General features: G+C 37.3%; 1 protein-coding gene across 1 annotated transcript; it reads right to left on the reverse strand.

Moving 5' to 3' along the window:
* Window positions 1-11,644: 11,644 nt before the first annotated feature.
* Window positions 11,645-22,690, reverse strand: LOC125657834 (regulator of nonsense transcripts 3B-like). Its single transcript, XM_048888662.2, has 12 exons — window positions 22,542-22,690; window positions 18,300-18,406; window positions 16,847-16,953; window positions 16,577-16,675; window positions 15,775-15,885; window positions 14,865-14,947; window positions 14,430-14,597; window positions 13,762-14,126; window positions 13,509-13,557; window positions 13,063-13,410; window positions 12,760-12,835; window positions 11,645-12,485 (listed from the first exon to the last, which is right to left on the reverse strand). The coding sequence occupies exons 1-12, from the start codon at window positions 22,614-22,616 to the stop codon at window positions 12,064-12,066; spliced, it is 2,010 nt and encodes a 669-aa protein (XP_048744619.1). The 5' UTR covers window positions 22,617-22,690; the 3' UTR covers window positions 11,645-12,063.
* Window positions 22,691-23,905: the final 1,215 nt, after the last annotated feature.

Below are 23,905 nucleotides of genomic sequence, written 5' to 3' on the forward strand. Positions count from 1 at the left end.
TTTCTCTTTTCTGAAGGAATTAAAACAGAGAAAAGTCATAATGATGTCCACATCGACGTACGTTTCTCTTACGGTAAAAACAGAAATAGGACTGTTGTCTTGTGCGCGCGCTGACATTTACATTGACTGACCAGCTTTGATGGCCAACATTTGACAGGATTTCATTAGTCACCTTGCCATGTGGATATCTGTAGAAAGGTGTGCACTTTCCTATTTGCTTCCATTGTCCTCTAGGCGATCATTTGCTAACGTGTAATTTTCATAACACTTATGTTGTTGTGCAGCATATATTTCATTGCCTCGTTGATGTAACTTAATGGAGTGATAAATAATTATGGATTTACTGGTCGAGATATATCTAGCCTAGTGGTTAAGGCATTTGCTTTGTAAAACGGGGGGTCTAACGTTCAATCCTCCCTCCCAGCGCCGCGTCAAACCTTAAAGTAGTGTTTGATCCATTGCACAGACAATTGTATCGCTTGGATTCGAATTCAAAGAGTACTCTTTAATTAAAGGGACTGATTCACGATTTCCCCCAAAATTTTCTTTTTCACTTTTAATGATCAAAGTCTACTGTCTAATGTGTTTAAAAGAGTTCACATAAAAATTAAGGTTATACATTATCAAAGAAGCTCATTTTAGAGACTTTATTATTTGTTTTGTAAACAAAGATTGCGGTATGTTATTGTTTATAAAATTGTCAAAAGAAATGGATATCGATCTAAGTTTATTATATCTTTCATATTTCGTAGCAGTTATGGGTTAAATGTGTCAATTTGTGACTATGCAAAATAAAGATGCTTTATATTACAAAATCAATATTTCACTTGTTTGTTTGTATACATAAAAAGACTCGAGTCTTTGTTTACATAACACAGATTTAAAGCTAAAATATTGCTTTAATTCATGCATTCAGAAGGTCAAATTTTGGCTGTCAATATGAAATGAGTTATATTTTTAATGTTTACCATCAAAAATGAAATATAGTTTTATCAAAAATTGTGAACCAGTCCCTTTAATAGTAAATTCGAACCCAAGAGATATAAATGCCTGTGTTCCGATCCTGAGCGTTCAGCATTACAAGTGAACTTTCGGATACAACTTTAAGGTTCTAATATGTAATTTTTCGTGACATTTCGGATACAATTCGCTTGCATCTTATATCACAGAAAAGATGAAAAATAGTTTTAGAAAAAAAATGTAGAAACATCAGTTTGATCTTAAGAACGGAGGCCCCGTGTGACGGTACTTAGTCGTTGGTTCGATAAAGAACCCTCACTGATACGGCATTGAGCGCCATGCATGCGTCAAAATTTGCTCTTAACCCTAAACCTGTTGATACATGCATCTCTTCATAGGAGTGACAAATTCTCAAATGGGAGGTAAACAACAAAATAAAGAAGCTCACTATTACGCCTACGGCCCTAAGCGCCATGATGCACAAGTCCAAATTAATGGCTCTTCACCTGAACCCGGTGACGTCTCTGTGAGTGACAGACTCTAGAATGGGATATAAACAACAAATTAGATACAAAAGAAACAGCCGGTTAAATACTGTATTTAGCCGGTCAATCCTTTCTTTGATTGACTGTGATTAAGACTTCTAGTCACCTCACCGTCTTCAGAAGAGCCCGACCACGGTCAGGTGTTCCGACCATTACACCACCACGGCATCTTCCAAATGGTGACAATGACCTTTATTCTCATTACCGTGTAACAATGATTAACAGTGTGCAAAAGATACATCACATGCATGCTGAAGGATTAACCAAGAGAGATAACTCTCTCATTGATAGTATCTAACAAACTTTTAACAAATTGACTATTGTTTGTTACATTGAAAAGTGTCTCAAATTTTAGAAGATTTGGATTGGATTGGATTGATAACATTTTGCTAAAATTTATAATTCTTGAGTTTTTAAAATAGATATATAGCCTAGGTACAATTAAATAAATTCACCCCAAATTCCATTATATAAGTACATTTACTTCAATAATTTACTGTATTTACTTTAAAAAATTCTGCTGATAAAAATCTACAACTTGATGGTGTAACGTGTAGCGGTCACCCAACCAAGTGCTGATCACGCTCGCCGTTGCTTAACTTGCGTGATCAAGAGGGAGTCTCTACCACATTACTAGAAAAGCTAGCTTTCTTGCGAGGCAGTATAAGTTTCCCCCACTCGGGGAAGCTTCGTCCCGAAACTAAGCGTGAGTCCTCTCTGAGTGTTTGGCACCTGCTCAGTAACGGTATCCCGACGACAATCACCGTCGTCCCCGGACGAATCCACGTCCGTACCCAGAGCTCCGAAGAGACTACCTGAAGCAGACCTCCCGCCAAGCACCAGAGTCACTACGCTGCCACCAATTTTATGTAACGTTTCTGGGTTCGTTTTGGGATTCGGCTATTCTACCTGAATATATCAGCAAAACATATTTCTCAATCACAGATTTAAATTAGAAGTATTTACATAATAATCACTTCGTTTCTCTGTAGTGCACGCACTTATCAGGGCCTTAAGTGTATGCGCTTTTCAAGGACTAAAGCGTACGCGCCTGTCGGGGACTAAAACGCTCTAGCTTCACTTCAGTATACAAGCCAGATAAACAGTATATATTTATATACTCAAAGTTTCGAAAGCCTATTTCAGGCACGTAAGACTTTATTCAGTTTATACTTAAAACCTTATTCTTTTCTGGCTACCCTTCACTCCGGCCGTCAGACACAGAATGCTTACCATCCCGATTGTCTCGGCTTATATAGTACCCAGGTATCACGTGACTTCCGAGAACCTAAGGGAATGACAAATGTGAAACCGGAAGATATCACAACGTCACTACAGGGAACGAAGGGATATTTTGATCTTGATTACGACTTTGCTTCATTACCCACGCCTCAGAAAATGCGTCTCGCATTCCTTTTAAAGCATTGAGAACATTAACAAAATGAAAAACCTATTTTTTTTAAAATTGGAATCTGTACTTAAATTAACTGCCGCACTGTAATTCAAGTTTAAAGCAATATCAAACACCAATCTTCAGAAAGTTACTTAACTCTAACAAAAGTGCAATATCTTTGCATTGTACAAGAAAATTGTCAAATACATGTAGTATCTCAGAACCACTCTTCGTCCTCGTGAATCTCAATCACTGACTGTCCACCAACTTGATATGTCTTCTGAATCCGATCTAGGCGTCTCTTCTTGGTACTCTGTCTGTATTGCAGCCTCTATTCTAGTTAATGGGAGAGTTTGGATGGATGCGTCAACGGTAGCTTGAGCAGACTGAGTAGCACAGTCACGTAAAGAGCTGGGTAAAGTAGCTGCATCATTAGCTTCTCGCTCACGTGCAGTAATCATGGGAGTGAAAAATGGACTAGTTGCAGTTGGAACCATGGTATCAGGACCCACGATGGCCTTTGCCTCGGAACATACACTGGAAGTGGTCTAGTGAACTTTCTCCTGGTCACCTCCGGAATAACAGGGGTTGCTTGCAGTAAGTCAGAGTTACCCAGTACGTCAGAAAGATTCCCCGGATCCAGCGTTTCCCACTCCTGCTCTGAATCACTTTCAGCTGGTACAGGTCCAGTACTTCCGCCATGTCGTGTTCTTTCATGTCTCTGCATATCACTCTTCTTATTAGTGGCATAGTCACAATGATTGCACTCGAATCTTTTCTGGCGACGATTTCGTCCACACTCTATCACATGTTTATCCCAAGAATCTTCTACCATGATACGCTGATTACACATGGGACAGCGGTGGCCCTCTTTTCTAGATGTGGTCTTAGTGTTTACCATTTCCTACAAAAATAAAAATTCATTGAAATCAGTAGCTAGGTTATTTGTACTGTACACAACAATATAGGTACAATTTCTAAACTCAATATTTTGTATTCTACAACAAAATCATCATGCCAAGCAGGTAAGTGTTTCTTCCGCAGGGGTCTACTGTTTAGGTCTGCGCCCGTGCTTGCTAAATCATTTGCAGAAAAGTCTTGATCATCGTCAGCTACAGGCATGCTGTCAGTCTCGCAACCTATCTCGTTTTCTTCCACTGACATTTCGTTTTCTTCGCCTGTCAATATCTGAGACTTACATTTTCGCATGCGATCACAATGGATAACACTGCTCTTGCCTCGAAATCCGCAAGCAACAGCGTAAAGGAAATCTGACAGCTTTTTCTCTTTTACGAAAGGATCCCTCCAAAATGATGTCAATTTTGGAGTACAACCACTTTTTCTAGTCGGAAAGTATACATAGACCTTTTCGCCAGGTTCGAACTTAGACCATGCAACTTTTGCATCATGATACTTCTTCTGACGCAACATTTGCCTTTCAGTATTATCTCTAATAATTCTGTGCGCGGTTTCCAGACGTTCACGGAGAATTCAAACCCACTGATTCGAAGGAATATCTTTAATATCCGGGGGCATCTCGTACATCAGGTCCAATGGAGTACATGTAGTTGCTTCTCTGCCTAACATCAACATGTTTGGGGAGAAGTTTGTTGTTTCGTGCGCCGTGGACCTATATGCCATCAGTAGGTAAGGGAGATACAAATTCCAGTCACGTTGATTTTCCTGAACATAGGTACTAAGCGTCGAGAGCAGTGTCCTGTTAAAGCGTTCTACCATCCCATCTGATTTAGGGTGGTAGGGAGTGGTATGCGTTTTCTTAATCCCTAGTAACCGACACATTTCAAAGAACAGTTTGCTCTCGTATTGGCGACCTTGATCAGAATGAATGATTGAAGGCACACCGAATCTGGCAATTACTTGTTCCATTGTTGTGCGTGCTACGGTTTCAGCCTCCATATTTTGAAGACCGAACGCCTCTGCCCACTTTGTGAAGTAATCGGACACTATAAGTATATGACGATTCCCGCTGTCCGTCTATGGCAACTCACATAATATGTCTGTCGCAATTCTCGCCATTGGGGAACCTGGACCAACAATTTGCATTGGGGCCCTTTGCTTTGGAATCGGATTCTTGCGCCTGGTGCACTTTTCACAAGCGGAAATGTGCTGATAAGCATCTTTTTGAAGACCAGGCCAATAATACCTTTGCCTTATTTTGGCCAAAGTCTTGGTAACCCCTAAGTGTCCTAAGGTATGGCTGTCATGACACATTTTCAATACTCTTCTGCGTTCTTCATATGGTATTAAAGCCTGGTACGTTTCCTTGCATGAGTGTAGTAGTACCCATTTTCGCACTAACAATCCTTCTCTTATGCACAACCGATCAAATTGATTCCATAGTGATTTCACCACAAACCCTAGCTGTAATATGTCAGAGAGGAAAGGTCTTCTACCATTTTCAACCCACGAACGAACCAACTCAATGTCCTTGTTTTTAGTCTGAGCTTCTTTCAAAGTAAGGTCACTTTCCTCACTTAGATTTCGATTTGTGCTCACAGTTCGAACTTGATGCTCTGTTTCTGGTTCTGAATCGAACCCACACTGAGGACAGGGTATCCTGCTGAGTGCGTCAGCATTCTCATGCTTCTGACCTGGACGGTGTTCAATCTTAAAATCATATGTACTGATTACTTCTAGCCAACTCGCCATTTGTCCTTCCGGATTTTTAAATCCTACCAGCCATCTAAGTGATCCGTGATCTGTTCTAATGAGAAAATGACATCCATAAAGGTAGGGACGGAGGTGTTTCAGGAAATGAACAATAGCCAACAACTCTCTCCTTGTGACGCAATATCGCCTTTCAGTTTTTGTCAAGGTTCGGCTTGCATATGCTATTACACGTTCTTTGTCATCAATTCTCTGAGATAACACAGCGCCTATTGATGTTCCACTGGCATCAGTATCAAGTATGAACTGCTTGGTTACATCAGGTAAGGCTAGAATTGGCGCACTGATCAATCGATCACGCAATGTTTCAAAAGCTTCCTGGGTTCTTTTGTCCACTGAAACTTTCTTCCCTTTTCAGTGAGTCGATGCAGGGGTTTAGCTATAAAGGCAAAGTATCGGATGAAGCGCCTGTAATAGCTACAAAGCCCGATAAAAGAACGAATGTCTGATACATTACTTGGAACCGGCCAGTCAGCAACTGCTTTCACCTTTTCAGGATCAGCAGCAATACCATCCTGCGATATGATATGCCCTAGGTATGAAACTTTATTTGTAAAGAGGTTGCATTGTTTAGCCTTTAACTTGAGGCCTGCCTGGCGCAATCGTCTGAACAGTTCTCCGAGATTTTGTAGCATGTCTTCAAACGACTTACCAACGACAATTATATCGTCCAGATATACCAAGCACTTGTCCCACTGAAGGCCTGCAAGCACCGTCTCGATCAGACGCTCAAAGGTTGCAGGTGCGCAACACAAACCAAAGGACATGACCTTGAACTGATATAACCCCTTGCGTGTAACAAACACAGTCTTCTCTTTGTCCGCTTCTTCCATGCCAACCTGCCAGTACCCACTGCTGAGATCAAGTGTTGAGAACACAGCGTGTCCTGATAGATGATCAAATGCTTCATCTATCTTCGGAAGTGGATACGCATCTTTCACTGTAACTTCGTTAAGTCAACGATAGTCAACGCAAAAGCGCATTGTCCCATCCTTCTTATGAACGAGGACGACAGGTGACGCCCACGGGCTTACAGATGGTTCAATCACACCCTTTTCAATCATTTCATTGACTTGCTTATCCACCTCTTGAGACAAATGAAGGGGAATGCGTCTAGGCGCCTGTTTGATAGGACGTGCTGCGTGCTCAACATTTATCCTATGCTTAACTACATTGGTATGTCCTAAATCATAGTTTGAGGCTGCGTACAAATCTTAGTTTTTGTATAAAAATTGTTTCTACCTTCGACAACTGCACAAAGGATAGATTTATTTTACACTTGTTAAGCAATTCTTGTAAATCACTGCGTGACATTTGTATTTGCCTCACCAACAGGAGCTTTCTTTACTTCTACCGCTGTCATCTTGGCAATCAGAGTACCACCATGAATATGTTGAACATTGTCTGTGATATTCATGAGACATACTGGGACCAGGTCTTGTCCCTTTACTAATGTGCGACCTACCAGTGCGCGTCCACTTTCAAGAAACTTTGACTCTGCCTCAACCAAGTAGTCTGCGCAACCAAATGTGTTTCTCCCGGTACCTTAGCCATAACTACTACTTCACTTCTTGGAGGAATGCATATGTCGCTGTTTGCTGTCACCCTATAGCAGCCCAATGTTCCTTCCCATGAGAAGTGGCAGTTTTTGTTATTCAATTTAAGGGAAATTGTTTCGAAGTCTATGGCTCCATTACATGTTTTTAGGAAATCAAGTCCAAGTATTCCATCGACAGTGATATCCGCTACCACTACTTCCACGTTTTCCTTTAATTTTCCTACTTTTATGGCGAAATTGTTTTCGCCAAACTGACAAAGTCTTGAGCCACTGGCACTGGTTATTATTTGCTTACTCTCTTCTAAACTGGGCTTGTCATATAGGCTCTTAGACAGCAATGTCAGGGATGCGCCAGTATCAATCAGAAGTTTGGTTTTAAATGCATTGATTTCAGCATCTATGAAAATACCTGCCTCTTCACATAAGCTGTTTGCCCCTATATTCCCTTTAGACGCTTTTCAGGGTTAATTCGCCTTTTCCTACAGCGTAGTCGACGCGCACTGCCGTCTGTAGGCTTATCAGAGCGTTTACTACCATCACTGCTTTCCTTTTTCAATTTGGGACATTGTCTACGAATATGCCCTTCCTCTGAGCAGTAGTAACACTTTACCTTTCCATCTTTTCGTTTATCAGCCTTCCAGGAACGCTTTGACTGGGGTCATTTGCTTGAACGCGTTTTTCTAACGATTCTAACTTATTCTGAAGCGTTTTCATCATGTCATATAAATCTCTCGAATGCGATTCATTATCATTGTGGATTTAGTGAAATTCAGACTATGTAAATGACTTCTCTTTTCAGTTTTATAATACGAATCCAGCTCAACTGCTAAGCGTATGGCTTCGTTTAGATTGTGAGGTCTACTTTGTTTGATGCGCAATCGCATGTCAGAATCTACTAGTGCATCTATAAAAGCTTCTTTTCCAAGCGTTTCCCTCACTTCCGTTGGTACCGACGGATAAGCCAAACTAGTAAGTCTTCTGATACCTTGTCCTAATTCTGTTGAGGTTTCTGATGCTCTCTGACGTCTCTCTTTTAACTGTGAACGATACAGCTCTGTTTGATTTGGCGGTGCAATCGCTCCTCCAATGCTTTAACCAACAAATGGTACTGCTGACCCGTCTCTGAGGGAACATTCCCGAGCACGCCTCGAGCAGCACCTCGCAATGATACCGTTAAATAAAGTCCTTTCTCTCTGTTAGACCAATTATTAATTGCCGCGCAAGCATCAAAGTGAGACTTGTAATCAATCCAAGAATGACTACCATCAAAAGTCGCCGGTTTTATGTGACATTTTGTCGTGATTGTGTCACTCGTAGTTGACCTTTGCATAGATGAACGACTTTTTATCTCCCTTGCTGCAAAGTTGTCATTTTGTCTCTGGTTCTCGGAGTGTGATTCTGCAACTCCGTTCATTGCACCGGTATGTAACTGAGGATGCGCTTGTACTGGTATTTGAGAGTGCATACGCAGTGGTATATGAGGTTGCGCACGCACAGGAGTCTCAATTGGCGCTCTCGCCATTTGCAAATGCGCATTTGACAGGCTTAACGGTGTTTTGTTCATAAGCGGCGGCGCACTAGCACGGTACTGTAGCGCACTTTCAGTTGAAATATGCGCATTCTGTCCATAAGAAGAATTTTCGTTGCTATTGCGTCAAGTCATTTTTCTCATAGTAATACTACCAGAGTTAACACCTTCCGGCAAAGGGTTTTCCGGTCGCTTCGCATTCATCATAACTACTGTATCATCAGCCCCCTTTTCTGAGTATTCTTGCCTTCCGTGCTCATTGGTCATGGTTGCAATGCCGGAATCGCGCATCGGTCTATTTAATGCTACTGGTGTCGACTGCCTTTCTATTTCCAAACGCAATCGCTCACAACTCTTTTCAAGAAAAGAGATTTCCTCATCCAGCATTTCATCCCTTGCGCTCATTATTCAATAATCAGAAAGGAAACAACACTATTGATTAAAATATGAACATGTAATTATTGCTTTTATTTTCCGAATCCCACCGCTGCCACCAATTTGTAACGTGTAGCGGTCACCCAGCCAAGTGCTGATCACGCTCGCCGTTGCTTAACTTGCGTGATCAAGAGAGAGACTCTACCACATCACTAGAAAAGCTAGCTCTCTAGCGAGGCAGTATAAGTTCCCTCTTGTACCGAACACTACACTGGCAGTATATAGATGTACTTATCAATAAATGATCGATTACACCAAAAGTTTTAACCTTCTATCCTAACCCATAGTATATGACCACTGATGATATTGCAAGATTTTGAAATTGTATATCTAATATAGACAGATTTCGGAGATGACAGATGTGTTCTCTTTTCAGTGGCGGATTTAGGGGGGATTGGTTCGGATCCCCCCTTCTTTTTTTTTTTTTACCACACCCGAACCTATAAAGGATGTGGTGACTATAAATGAAAGGAAGAAGGAACAAGAATTTCAGTCGAAAATGCATCAAAATGCACCATTTTAAATCAATCTTTTTAAAAAAAATTCCGGGGAGGCCCCTGACCCTCCTCCCATGCCCCCCTTCGGCCCTCAAAACAGTAAGGTTTTGATCCGCCACTGCTGTTTACAAAATGCACTTAAATTTTGAATATCAATTATACTGATTTTTCTTTTCTTTTCTTTATTTTTGTTTTTCTTTGTGATTCGATTTATAAAGCAGCAAGTTCTCCTGTTTAAATATCAATGAAAACAAGAGGCCCATGGGCCACATCGCTCACCTGAGTAACCTTGGCTCATATTTAAAGATTTTTCCTATATATTCGCATGTAAAACTTTTATCCCTATTGTGGCCCAACCTACTTTGGCTCCATTTTACCCCCGCGGACTATGATATTTACGAACTTGAATCTGCACTATGTCAGTAAGCTTTCGTGCAAATGTAAACTTCTTTGGTTCTTAAATGGTTCTTAAGGAGAAATTTTTTAAAGATTTTTTCTTTTCATTAGTTATGTAAAACTTTGATTCCCTATTGTGGCTCCATCCTACCCTCGGGGGTAGGATTTCTACAAATTTGAATCTGCACTATGTCAGGAAGTTTTCATGTAAATGTAAACTTTTCTAAACCAGTGATTTTTCAGAAGATTTTTAATGATTTTCCCTATATATTTGAATGTAAAAATTTTGATACCCTACTTTGGCTCCATTTTACCCCCGCGGACTATGATATTTACGAACTTGAATCTGCACTATGTCAGTAAGCTTTCGTGCAAATGTAAACTTCTTTGGTTCTTAAATGGTTCTTAAGGAGAAATTTTTTAAAGATTTTTTCTTTTCATTAGTTATGTAAAACTTTGATTCCCTATTGTGGCTCCATCCTACCCTCGGGGGCCATGTCAGGAACACAGGCACTCGACGTTTTAAATATCTATAATGAAAAATTGTATGGGAAGACAATTTTTTTATTATAGATATTTAAAACATCGAGTGCCTGTGGTCGGGAAGCTTTCATGTAAATTTCAGCTCTTTTGGTCCTGTGGTTCTTGAGAAAAAGATTTTTAAATGACCCGACCCTATTTTTGCATTTTTGTGATTATCTCCCCTTTGAATGGGGGTATGGCCCTTCATTTGAATAAACTTGAAAGCCCTTCACCCAAGGATGCTTTTGGCCAAGTTTAGTTATAATTGGCACAGTGGTTCTGGAGAAGAAGTCGAAAATGTGAAAAGTTTACAGACAGATGACAGACAACAGGCGATCAGAAAAGCTCACTTGAGCTTTCAGCTCAGGTGAGCTAAAAATACTCCGCGGTTTAGCGGATAAAGTTATACTCATGCATGAATTGAAATAGAATAAATCTACTCTCATCTCCCATGTAGTTGAGCTGAAAATGGACATTTCCTTCTCTTTGTGACATTTTATCTTTCTCTCATGATCTGACATATTTTGGTTTCTTGTCCCTCTCTTTTTCTTTTCCATTCGGTTAACATGAGGACTTTGTCTCGTCTCCACGAGTATCGTCCTGGTAAGTGCTTTCACGTAACCAGGTAGAAAGAATACCGTAAAACATGCCTATAGTGAAGTGATGGGGACAAACATTTGGAGTCATTATAAACATAATTTGTTATAGTTCAAAATATATTTTAAAACTACGGGGAATAAAAATCACTTTAATGTATTCAATATAAACATGTTTGCTGCAACCATGATTTACTTTATGTTGCAATGAGCCTTTCTCTCTACCTAGTGAAAACTATGACCATCCTTTAACCCCATCTGACAAAGTTAACTGATGATGGAAGCAAGTCATATATTGAATGCAGTAAGAAAGACAACTGAATGGTTCTAATTCCCAAATGTCAAACTAGGAAACCATCTGCTGTTCAACATCCCATCTGGTCCTAGAAACCTGCTAACCCAATCCTAAAAACCTTGCTTCCCAAATCTGAGATTTAATCTGTAGCCTCCACATTATTCTGTTCTCTCTCTCTCTCTCTCTCTCTCTCTCTCTCTCTCTCTCAGTTCTTAATGTTAAAGAAATTGCCATATTCATCCACTTTTATTTAAGCAACATCCACTGAGTTACATTCAAATACTAGTAAAGTTCATCTTTCTTTTCAATATCACACTATAACAATCTGCACGTGAGAAAAATACCAAGCATCATTATTTACCCATCAAAACTTTATCCTGCTAATATCTCTTTAAAAATTGTTTGACAACAACCATTGCAATCACTGTAAAATACTTTGCAATCATAATTTTTACCATTAGAGATAATTCATCAGTACCACTATTAGTACATTCATCAGTACCACCATTAGTACATTCATCAGTACCAGTACATTCATCAGTACCACTACCAGTACATTCATCAGTAACATTACTAGTACATTCATCAGTACCACTACCAGTACATTCACATTCATCAGTAACATTACTGGTACATTGATTAGCTTGCAGTCAGTCCACTGATAGTTCATCCTCAATGAGAATTTCTCCCGACACAGGCATTTCTGTCTCAGTGACCACCACCTGTTCCTCTGGCTCCTCCTGGGATTCACACTTACTAGATTTGTCCTTGATATACACTGGATCCACGGATGATCCAGTATCCTCATTGTCACCTGCTGTCTGTGAATTATCATTTGAAGCATTGTTACTGCTATTTTCCTCTTCCTTCACTTCTTTGCCCACATTAGATTGGGGGACTTCTGGAGAGGCTCTCTTTGTTTTCTCTCTCGTTTCATTCTCACCCTCTCTGTATCCTTCACCTGAGCTTGGCCTAGAGTCCTTCCTCTCCTCAGAATCTCTAGGAGATAATCTAGGAGTTTTCTCCCCTGATCTCTCTTCTGAACCCTGCTTTCTTGGTTTTTCTCTGTCATCTGAGGAAAAATTGAATTAAATTTTTTTTTCAGATTAGTGTTTTCTAAATACAATAAACCTCTTAAAATCTACCACTGAAGAAATCTTCCAATAGTAGATGAAGATTTTGAGGGGGGATTTAAGTTGATTATGTTCTTTAATATTTTTTCTAGTCAAAGCAAACTACACAGTTACATAAAACTGTCTTGTCCAATATAATCATCTAACAACTCTATATTAGTCAGAATAAAGAGTTTTCTACCCAGGACACTCTGGTACAGTCTTGTTATTCACCTTTCCTGGGTTCTCCAGCAGCTCGCCTTCTTTCTGCAGCCTTTCTTGGGTCATATATCTCTCGTTCTGGCCTATCCTGAAAATGGTGAAGACAAAAGATGCATATCCCAGTGATGTACATGAAAATAGTTAAGATATGTGTGATTTAAATTTTCAAATTAAAAACATATGAAATACATTGAATTTAATTACAATCCTAATGAACCTATGCGGTCAGTAACAATAATTTGTTCAAGTAATATTATACGTTAATATATAAATTATATATAGTATACAAAATGTTGCACACTGTATTGTGCTTACCCTTCTTTTCTTCTTTTTGTCTTCTGGATCATCTCTGCTTCGAGATTTCTCTAACATTTTACTTTTGAATTTGCTGTCCTCGCCTGCAGAATCCACTGAAATTTCTGACTTTGTGTCGCTGGAGTCGACATCCATTATTGCCATCTGTTTGTCTGCTTCACGACTTCCACTCCTGCTGGACAAACTCTTGGAACTCTCGACATCATCAGGGGAATCTACTGCCTCTTCTCCATCTCTGCTAGCCGTAGAGGGCTTCCTCTCTTTTACGACATCCTTGTCCTGTGACTCTTTTGATGTGGAGGAGGATTTGGTGCTGTCAGCTTCCAGCTTTTCTTTTAGACTTGTGTCCTATGAATGAAAAAAATATGAATCATTCAGTTCTTTGAATATCACAAATCTAAAAAGTTTTGATTTATTAAAGTTACTATTAAAGCAAAATTACTTGCCTCTCCTTTTGTTGAACCTCTCTTTTCTAAATCTTTTTTTGCACTGCCTCTACAAAATTGTAATTAATCTATCAATGGCATATACTATATACCGACACCCTCATCACTAAGGTTATTTCAAGTACCAGTAAGTTCCCTTCATATAATAAGGGCCAGTGCCAAATTTATTTACATTATAGTACTTTGCCTTGATGCTTTGTTTGCCTTTTCAACTCAATTGCATATAAATGTAATCATGATAGATATCACTAACCCTCTTTCATTATTTCTCCTTTCCCTCTGTCTATCTCTTTCAGTCTCTCTATCCCTGTCCCAGTTTCGGTCTCTTCCATACTTCTTGTCTTCTCTGACCTTCTCTGAACGTCTTCCAGATTCTGGACGTCTATCTGGGTCTTGCCTCTCCTTCCGGCTTTCCATACGATCTTCTCTGCCAAATCCTCTTCCAGACTTTGGACGATCCAGATTGGCTGCTGACTTCTCATTCTTCATTTTCTCTCGGTTTTCTTTGGAGAATCGAAGTTTTTCTCTCTCCTTTCGCTTGGCTTCCTCGTCTCTAGTTGATTTCCCATCTCCCCTACCTTTCTCCTGTTTCTCTTCTCTGTCGGGATTTTTCAGCAACTACAGTGACAGATTCTAATGTTAAAATAATTCTCAATTTGGCTTAGAATACTTCAAATCATTAGAATATACATGTATGTGCATCATGAAGTTTCCCTGCAATTACATCATAAACATTACTTATAGCATAAATTGAAAATAAATATTGAGTTAATTCAAACTGAACAAACAGTTGCAAGTCATGTCAACATTCATATATTTTATCCAAATCATACAAAACATTATGATGCACTTTTATCCAAGAAAAAAGTGTGTTTCAAGACTCCTCATATATTTCCATATTTCATATGACATTTTGAATACCTTCACAGAAGAATCACCGCTGGAAGCTCTCTCTTTATCTTTGTCTCTGCTCCTGTCTTTTTCTTTTTCTCTGTCTTTCTCTCTTTCCCTTTCTCGTCGCCTTCTCCTTTCTTCCTCTCTTTGTCTGCGCTTCTCTTGTTCTCGTCTTTTGCGTTCTTCCTGAATTTTCTGTTTAAATAGGATAACTCGCACATTAGTGAAATGGTAAAACCAGGATACTTTTTGTTCATTCCCCCAAATGAATAAGTTTAAAGACTGTTTATTTGAAATAAATTGACCATAACTAAGGGTTTCTATACATGTACCATCCCCATGGTTCATAATATAAGAGTACTTAATAATACCGATTGATAATGTTAACAATTCACAATATTTTTCAGATTAATATTTTCAATATCATACCAGAAAGCTTTAGGAATAGTTTATTTAACTTACCAAAATATTTGCCCTTTTCTCTTCTTTACGTTTCTTTAAATATTCGATTAGAGGTGTTGAAGTTTTCAAGCAGCCATGGTTTGCTAAAAGGAAAACACTTAAAAAATTCTAGCTCTGAATTCTTCTTTATTGATTAATTCAATTTATTAAAATTCTTTTATATTAAATACAGGATATCAAAACACAATTCAATTTCAATCCATATATACTATATTTTTAAGGTGGCTGATTAAACTAAAATTTTATTGATTTGGTTAATGTTCTGCCTATATCAAATTGGCTTGATTTCTACAACATGTTCTAAGTTACTACCCTTTGGTAAAATGCCATGTGATGTCATTACTCATTATTATATACAGAAATGCTTGTCTTCATTTTGTGAACAGAAAAAAAAGCAGTTAATCAGCTGGACTAAAGTTATGTATATTCTAATTATTAAAAACTATAGCAAGACAACGCTCAAATTTCAAGACATACAATAATCTTACAATGTTGGAAATACCACAAAGGGAGATAATTCATAGTGACTATACAGACAGGGTGTGTGTATAACAAATCTTTTTTCCCCAAAAATCATTGTACCAGAAAAGACAAAAATTGCCTGATAGTTTATTTGAATACTAAAGATTCAAGTTTGTTCAACCATGATCCTTCCCAAACCAGGGCACAATACAGGTTTAAAGTTTTACATAGTAATCTCTAAGATTCATCAAATTGGGACTCATTTCTTGTTACATTCCATTAGTTTTGTGATGCAATGTTAAAATTCTGGCTACATGAAATATGGCTTTACTTTAGCAATAGGTGGCAGTTATCCGGAAATGTGAAAATGAAAGTAGGAATTCAAATGGTGATTAAAAAGTGCTGTAGCTCTGCTCAGCACATTAAATTAGAAGACTATCTAACTCACATTTCATCTCTTTCTCTTTGGATTCCAGTTCCTCCAGGTATTCATCAATTGTCTTGACGTCATCATTTCCTGGAGACTCCAGCAACTCCTTGAATTTTACGTAATCTGCATCTGTAAATATATGTATTAGTAATATTACTGCTATAAAGATCCATCTACTGCAGATTTCTTGACACATCAAGAAATAAATTTCATTCTTCAAAACACATGAAGGTAAGAACTGTGACACTTCACATTGACATACTTTTCACAGAGCGTGTTCGTGCTTCATGAAAAGTATGTCTGTGTGAGGCGTTGCAGTTCATATTCTCATGTATTTTCAAATTTGAAATTTAGTTTTCATTATCATATTTACATTCTATTTTCAATTCAGACAAAATTACCAGCTTTTAAAAAAGATGCACATTTTACTATATTTATCGAGATTCATACGTGCATTGTTCACAACTGCATCACAAATGGATATCATCATGACTAGTAAAGATATAAAGGCAAAAATGTTGAACATGTCAACATTAAATACCTAAAGTTCATACGAAATATAGTATTGCTTGCCTTGAAACTTTTACAGCTAATCTATATCAGACAAGTTTTGTCCCATGTTATTTTCAACCTGACACATGGATTGATTGATCATTGAAAAATGACTTTGCCCCGATTTGAATTCACCCCAAACCATTTATTCCCATTTCAGGGTAATGAGCACATATTTCAATTCACCCATTCAGGATGAGGGCAAAAATAAAATAGTGGGACTGGTGAAAATTTCCCAGTATGCAGTATTTATCAAATCAAATCATACCTTGCTCCAATGTTCCTTTTTTTGAATCGGGTTTCTTTGTTTTCCTTTTAGGAACTTTCTGGAATGGGGCAAATTCCACAATGGCAGGATATTCATTTCCTATAATACACCACATAACATAATTAAAATTCAGCTTGTTTTGGGAAAAAATTAATTTATACACATAATTTTTTTCACATTACATTTACATTAGGCATACCAATATGCTGTTGTACTTGACTGTTTTCAAATATTTCAAATAATAGGAAAATTTTCAGACACTAAACATACCTTTGCTGTCAATGAACACATATCCATCAAATTTGTCTCTAAAGTTGAAGATTTCTGATGAACTTATAAAGTTGATGTAAGCTCTGGTAAATGCATTGCTTCCTAGGCTGTAAGACATGTTGACATATTTTACTACATGTAATTTTGTTCTCCTGGACAAGCACAAATGAATTCTAGCTGTACTTATGGTGTACAGGTTCAGTCTGGTCCTCAAATGTTCCAGCCTCATTTGATTTAAAACAACATACCATAATGGCTCTATTTGCTCAGTCAGAACTGACATTCATGCTTTGTTTTAAAACCAATGTGTTTTGTGCAAGAATTTTGATGCAACTTACTTATTCTCAATTTGATAAAACTGACTTAAATTCCTATCATGACATAAAAAATTGAAAGAAAAAGTGAGCAAGCTCACATACCCCACACTCCAACATTGCTTGACAATGCTCCACATAATGAATGGTAATGCTATGCATTACTGCAAGAACAGGACAGACGGGCTAAAAATTTTAAGTTCAAAAGGGGCATAACTCCCAAAAAATAGATAAATCATAATTCCTTGGGAATATGTACATCTACACAGTGTGTCCTTATTAACTACAAAGTTTAATGAAATTCTGTTGAGCGGTCTTAGAGGAGTTGCACTGACAAGAACAGGACAGACGGGCTTGAAATTCTAAGTTCAAAAGGGGCATCACTCCCAGAAAAATTATTAAATAAGAATTTCCTGAGAATATGCACATCTACAAAGTGTGTTCTTATTAACTACAAATTTTCACGAAATTCTATTGAGCGATCTCAGAGGAGTTGTGCTGACAACAAAGTGTCAAAAACATTATATCCTTTGTAGCTTCGTTGCGTGGGGTATAATGACACATTTCCCTGCTATGTTCAGTATTTCAATACAAATGCCTATTTTTTCATAATGATGTTCTCATTCCTAAAACATTGAGGTTTGGACAAACTTCATATCCTATAAAAATTCATAATTATTGTTCTCTACCATTTACTTTGTATAATGAAAGATATAGAGTATAATTGAATTATAAAGGTTGAATCCATTCTGAAATTAAAGGGTTTGACAATCAAACCCCAATTTAAATTCATTTACGGTAATTCCAGGATCTACCCATGGTAAGTCATTCAGAAGTACAAATTTAATTTCCTCTTAAACCCTGGCATATATTGGGTATCACTTCAAGAACAATGAGAATCAGACTGACCGACAGGGACTGAATAGGGCAAGAATGCCTGTCACTCCTATTCAAACATCATGAATATCCAAACACAAGTTGTCCACGTACTAGTCTTGATCTGAAGCAGGATAGTCCTGAATCAGGTATTTAGATTTATGTAATTTTAATCATGTACTTTTTGTTATCGTATCATTGTTATGTGATAAAATCTCATAATTATCTTTAACAGAACATAAAAAAGGAATATACACATGTACCTCATGTCAGCTTTTACAAAGTAAAAGAAATCATGTTCAGGCAATGGTGAAATCTGTTCAATCAAAGACTCTGGTGTAAGGCTTGGGGGTAGCCTTCTCATCACAACCTATAAATATAATTCCATATGAGAGAAATCCAGTCCATAAAGCATAAAATTAGCAGTGGCCAAAACCAAATGCAAAAGAAAATGTACTGGTACTTGTGTAACACCCCCCCCCCCCCCCCCTTTCCAAATTCTATCTCTTATTGCAGAAGAAATTTAAAAATCGCTATGTAAAATTAGTATTGAAAAGGGAAATAACCCTGTAAATCCATACTTAAAGGGTTATGTACAGAATGGTCCTAATTTGTCCTCCACTTGCATTATGTAACAAATTCCTGTACATAATGTATGACAGAGATTTTATTTGACGTTCCATGTAATACATTGAACTTTTAAATCCAAGCTTAGATCACCTTGTAACTTTGAATCTTGAGATATCAGGCCTCACGATCAAAAACTGAGAATAGACTTAAATCTTAATTTCAAATTCAACTATCTTTTGAAAAAAATTTCCTTAACAAATAAAATCATCAGCATATGTTTGTGTTTAATTGTTTTTATAAACATGCAGTTTCTTTTAAACACATCTGTGGTAGATAAATCTTAAGATATAAGTAATAAAAATTTGCCGTAAGTCTATTCTCAGACTTCCATACCTCAAGATTGGTAGAAAATGTTACTTCAGTATGAAAGTGTCTTCAATAATGAAAAAGTAAGATATTTTTTCAAAACCTTTGAATGTCATATTCAAATAGTTGTGTTTTCGTAATCAACTCTTGTAGAGTTTTCATTTCATTATGTTCACATATGACAATATATAAAGCAGGGGGCAGTACTTAGCACAATAGCACACTATCGGTCAAGCGTCGACTCCTAAAACACTGAAAACAACACATGTCAATTTTCCTTGATTAAAATATTTGCTGTTTCAAGCAAGAACTATGAACAAAAGTAAAAGCTACCTGAAAATTTTCTACAGTCTTTTTCAGTGAATTATCAAACAAACTGAAGAAGAACTCAGCTTTAGACTTTTCTGTCAAAAAATCATGATGACCTTATCTTTGCTGTTCTGTTTAGTGTTCCTACTTTATGTCAATTGGTTGTAAATGCATATTAGACCTAAAACACATTCTACAGTCAGTTTAGTTAGTACTGATGTAAATATAAACTGAGGAGAAGACGGTCACCAGAAAGAACTGTAAGAAAATTTCCATGACATCCTGCAGTGTTTGCTACCATCATATCCCCAATAATTACAGGAAAACTACATGTGAATTAAAGCTAGTCCTTTCTTATAAATACATTTAATTTGCCTGAAGGCAGACCCACTTTATTTGAGTAAGATATTTTCTCTTTGCTGTTTAAATTCAACATAGATGTTGCCCATGACATAGTGATGAAGATGGAAAAACTCAAAACAACCCCACTGACAGTTCCTATATTATTGGCATTTGCTAGTGATTGTACCAAGATTCATGAGGCAAGTAGACCCTATATTTCAAGCAAAGTGAAGTGTCAAAATTTTTACATGATTATCATGAGAATATTGAAATAACATCTACCTTGAAGCTGGGGTGTGTGTGTTTCATACTTCATCGTGGGTGTAAAGTGGGTGAGGATTATATATTATACAATAAGGGCCTCATTTGACCCCCTAAAATGACTGTCAAATTCCTGATGTGTTATCATTCAAAGTGGTAGTTCATTAGGACTGTGTGGTACACCAATAATTTCGGTGCATCATACCATTCAATTTGCTGCACCAATTAAAAATTTCAGTTCAGTATGGTTTAGATTTTATTTACACTAAAAACAACAAATATGGCATCCGGGTGATGTGCAGAACATGTGGATTTTTATGAAACAAAGATTTAAATCACAACTGTATTGAAACTTAGCATTTTCACTACTGAAATACCAATAGAATATGGTCCACCAGATCTTTGCAGTTTATTTTTAAATGACAAATAACATTTCTCAATCTGTCAGTGCTGCAGTGAAATCAACATCGTAGATAATGACAGTTTGATTGTTTTGACAGTTAATATGAGAGAAGTAAATCAATAAAGGAGAGATTTTCAATTGAATTATGACATATAAATGAAAACAATATCATATACGTTTTAGACTGGCAATAGATTTGCTTAAAATAATCCAAAAAATTATCCTGTACATTAATATAACAAATTTAATAGATTGTCAATGTTTTCTTTTTATCTTTTTATCAAAGTTATAATACATGTATAAAACTTTAATAAAATCAAATTAAGTATGCTACTCATTGAAAATGTTAATTTTTTCACTGTCATCAGATAAATTGGACCTAGCACGAACCAAATCAGAATTTAAAAAAAAACCAACAAATCGTACTGTTCTGAATCCAAACCCAATCGAGCTAACCCTGAATCGTCCCAGCCCTATAGTTCATAGTAGTAAAAATCAAATAGTGGTAATAAGGATATCATGGTCTTAAAAATAATATTTCATTTATTCCAAATTATTGAATACAATCTATTCTCTTTAGAGAAGTCGAGAGGCATAGCCTTCATCGACTTCTCTTCGCAAGCATTCATGTTTTGATTCTGGAAAACGTGTAAATGCCGGAGTCAGTGACGGTTTATTCTTCAACCGACGTTTCGACTCTGATGTACCTGGATTTACGCAATAGACAATTTGTTTTCAAACATTTAACAGTAATGCTCAAAACTGTCATAAAGAAATCAACACTTACTTGCTTTTAATCCATTTTCAACATATCCCTGTCCCGGGTTTACGTTAACTGGTCTTGGGAGCTGTCACAATAGGGGACTAGTTAAGAGAAAAGCAGGCTGACGTAATCAGAGTTGTGATTTAAACCCGGGACAGGGGCATATTGAAAATGGATTAAAAGCAAGTAAGTGTTGATTTCCTTGTGACAGTTTTGTGCATTGCTGTTAAATGTTTGAAAACAAATTATCTATTGCGTAAATCCAGACACATCAGAGTCGAAACGTCGGTTGTTCAGCATAAACCGTCACCGACTCCGGCATTTACACGTTTTCCAGAATCAAAACATGAATGCTTGCGAAGAGAAGTCGATGAAGGCTATGCCTCTCGACTTCTCTAAAGAGAACAAGAGGTACTGTGAGCAATGCTCATTAAGAATACCCCCCGCTTACCCCAATCTCCCAAAGGGTGTTGGTAATAGGTATAAACTACCTCTTTTCTGTGTGTAAAAAACAAATGGCATGACAAACCGAACCATATTGCTACTTCGATGTCCAGTGCGCTTGACCTTTGACCTTTTGACCCCAAAATCAATAGGGAACATCTTCATCCCATGGGTAGTCCATATGTATGATATGGTGACTGTAGGTGGAAAGGATAATGCTTTAGAGCCCGGAAACCATATTGCTACTTCGATGTCCAGTGCGCTTGACCTTTGACCTTTTGACCCCAAAATCAATAGGGAACATCTTCATCCCATGGGTAGTCCATATGTATGATATGGTGACTGTAGGTGGAAAGGATAACGCTTTAGAGCCCGGAAACCATATTGCTACTTCGATGTCCAGTGCGCTTGACCTTTGACCTTTTGACCCCAAAATCGATAGGGAACATCTTCATCCCATGGGTAGTCCATATGTATGATATGGTGACTGTAGGTGGAAAGGATAACGCTTTAGAGCCCGGAAACCATATTGCTACTTCGATGTCCAGTGCACTTGACCTTTGACCTTTTGACCCCAAAATCGATAGGGAACATCTTCATCCCATGGGTAGTCCATATGTATGATATGGTGACGGTAGGTGGAAAGGATAATGCTTTAGAGTCAGGAAACCATTGCGTCTACAGACGGACGGACGGACAGACAGACGGACAACCCGATTCCAGTATACCCCCCCCCCCCCACAACTTGTTGCGGGGGGTATAATAAATACAATCATACTGAAGTTGCATTTTATAGGCCTACCCAATACTCACTGATCTATCAAGTTACCATCTACACGATAAAAACTTTTTTAAAATACCCAATATATGAATACATGTTGTATTAGCTTTAACATGCATGTACCTTCAATATCGTGTATATTGTAAACTGTGCTGGAAAAACATATATGGAAAAAATAAAGCTACTAGATTTAACTGTTAGCAGCGAAAGACGTGTTGTACAAAGGCTTATCAGCCGTGAGATTTGATCGTTAAAACTGTTGCTACCTTTGTTGGTAAAGCTCCCGCATCTTTCCTCTTTTCAACACCTTTGCCGATCTTTACAGTTTTATTTTGCGTCATGTTAAATAAAATACAGTTTCAATCATCAGTGTTTATAAATTTTGTCTGCAACTTCCTGTGCTTGAAAAGCGCATGCGCAATTTTTGACACATAATCGTACCAAGAGATATTCGTGTAAAAGCCACCTTCTTCGTGCGCTCAAACTTTTCCTCCTTTCGAAAAAGATGGATAAGACTGTTTTTAATATTTTTTTTAGACAAGGATGAAACAATTTGATGATCAGATTATTAATTTCATTTACCTGTTTTTGTGGAAATGCAGATCAACCAGGCCTAGACCAATTTTAATCTTGAAACTTTTTAGAATTTTTATATTCGGCGTGGTTCAAAGAAGTCTAATCTTGTTTAGATTGGACGAATAATCAGACGGGAGCATGAAAGACCTCTGATTTTAAAATTAAATTGCAATATATGCATGTTCCAAATTGGAGTGCCTATATAGCTTTATTTTTCACTATTTTCAATGTTTGCCAAATTCAAATTAGCTTAAGGTAGATATTGATAGATTGATGCTAAAAAAAATTAACTATTGATTTTTTCTTATTTTGATATATGTTTATGATGAAGCTTTGATATAAAAGGTATCAAAAAATCAATGTAGGTAATCGACCTTGTTTTTGAGAAATATGGCAATTTTGATACCACCTTATTTATAGTCCTTGTAAAGCGTATAAAATGTGAAGAAAAATAAGTAGAGAGCAATATACAAATAGAGCTAAATATAAGAAAGAAATATGCACCATAATGGGGTTCAATATGGAACTAGCAAAAATTTTCTAACCCTACCCCTTTTAACAAACTACACATTTTCGTAAAAACTTTAAAGGGTTATTGAAAGATGTTGTAAACAATCCATCAAAAAAGCTTGCTGAAATTCGAAGATTCTTTGTAATACCTTTTTTAAATTAATAAATATAATACAGAAAGTATGTATTTCAAATTTTAGCTTATACTTTGTTGCATAGTTCTCGTTGTTGACCTTTGTGCACTTGCACTCAGAATATAACTTTATCATACGTCATCATATCTGATGATCAATATTAGAGTTTTCCCAAATAAAAATCCACACAAAGAATTGAAATACAATTTATATTTGTTAAAGCAAATGCCTCCTCGACTCTCAAAATTACATCCCAACCTCTTTATATACTGCATGGTATGGAGGAGAAGGAATGAGCAGGAACATAGATATTATGAATTGCACTCGGTGCATTGAGAAGAAAGATTCAGCCAGCAAAGATAAACTACTGGCCTTTTTATAACTTAAAATGTTTAAGCAGTCACAAATTA

This window comes from Ostrea edulis, chromosome 9 (assembly GCF_947568905.1).
Source record: "Ostrea edulis chromosome 9, xbOstEdul1.1, whole genome shotgun sequence".
In the NCBI taxonomy this organism is placed as follows: domain Eukaryota; kingdom Metazoa; phylum Mollusca; class Bivalvia; order Ostreida; family Ostreidae; genus Ostrea; species Ostrea edulis.

Coding starts and splice junctions, on each gene's coding strand:
- LOC125657834 (XM_048888662.2), bottom strand. CDS start 22,616: ATGACGCAAAATAAAACTGTAAAGATCGGCAAAGGTGTTGAAAAGAGG. Junction 16,954..18,299: donor TTTGTAAAAGCTGACATGAG/GTACATGTGTAT, acceptor CATGTCTTACAG/CCTAGGAAGCAATGCATTTA. Junction 15,886..16,576: donor AAAAGGAACATTGGAGCAAG/GTATGATTTGAT, acceptor ATATATTTACAG/ATGCAGATTACGTAAAATTC.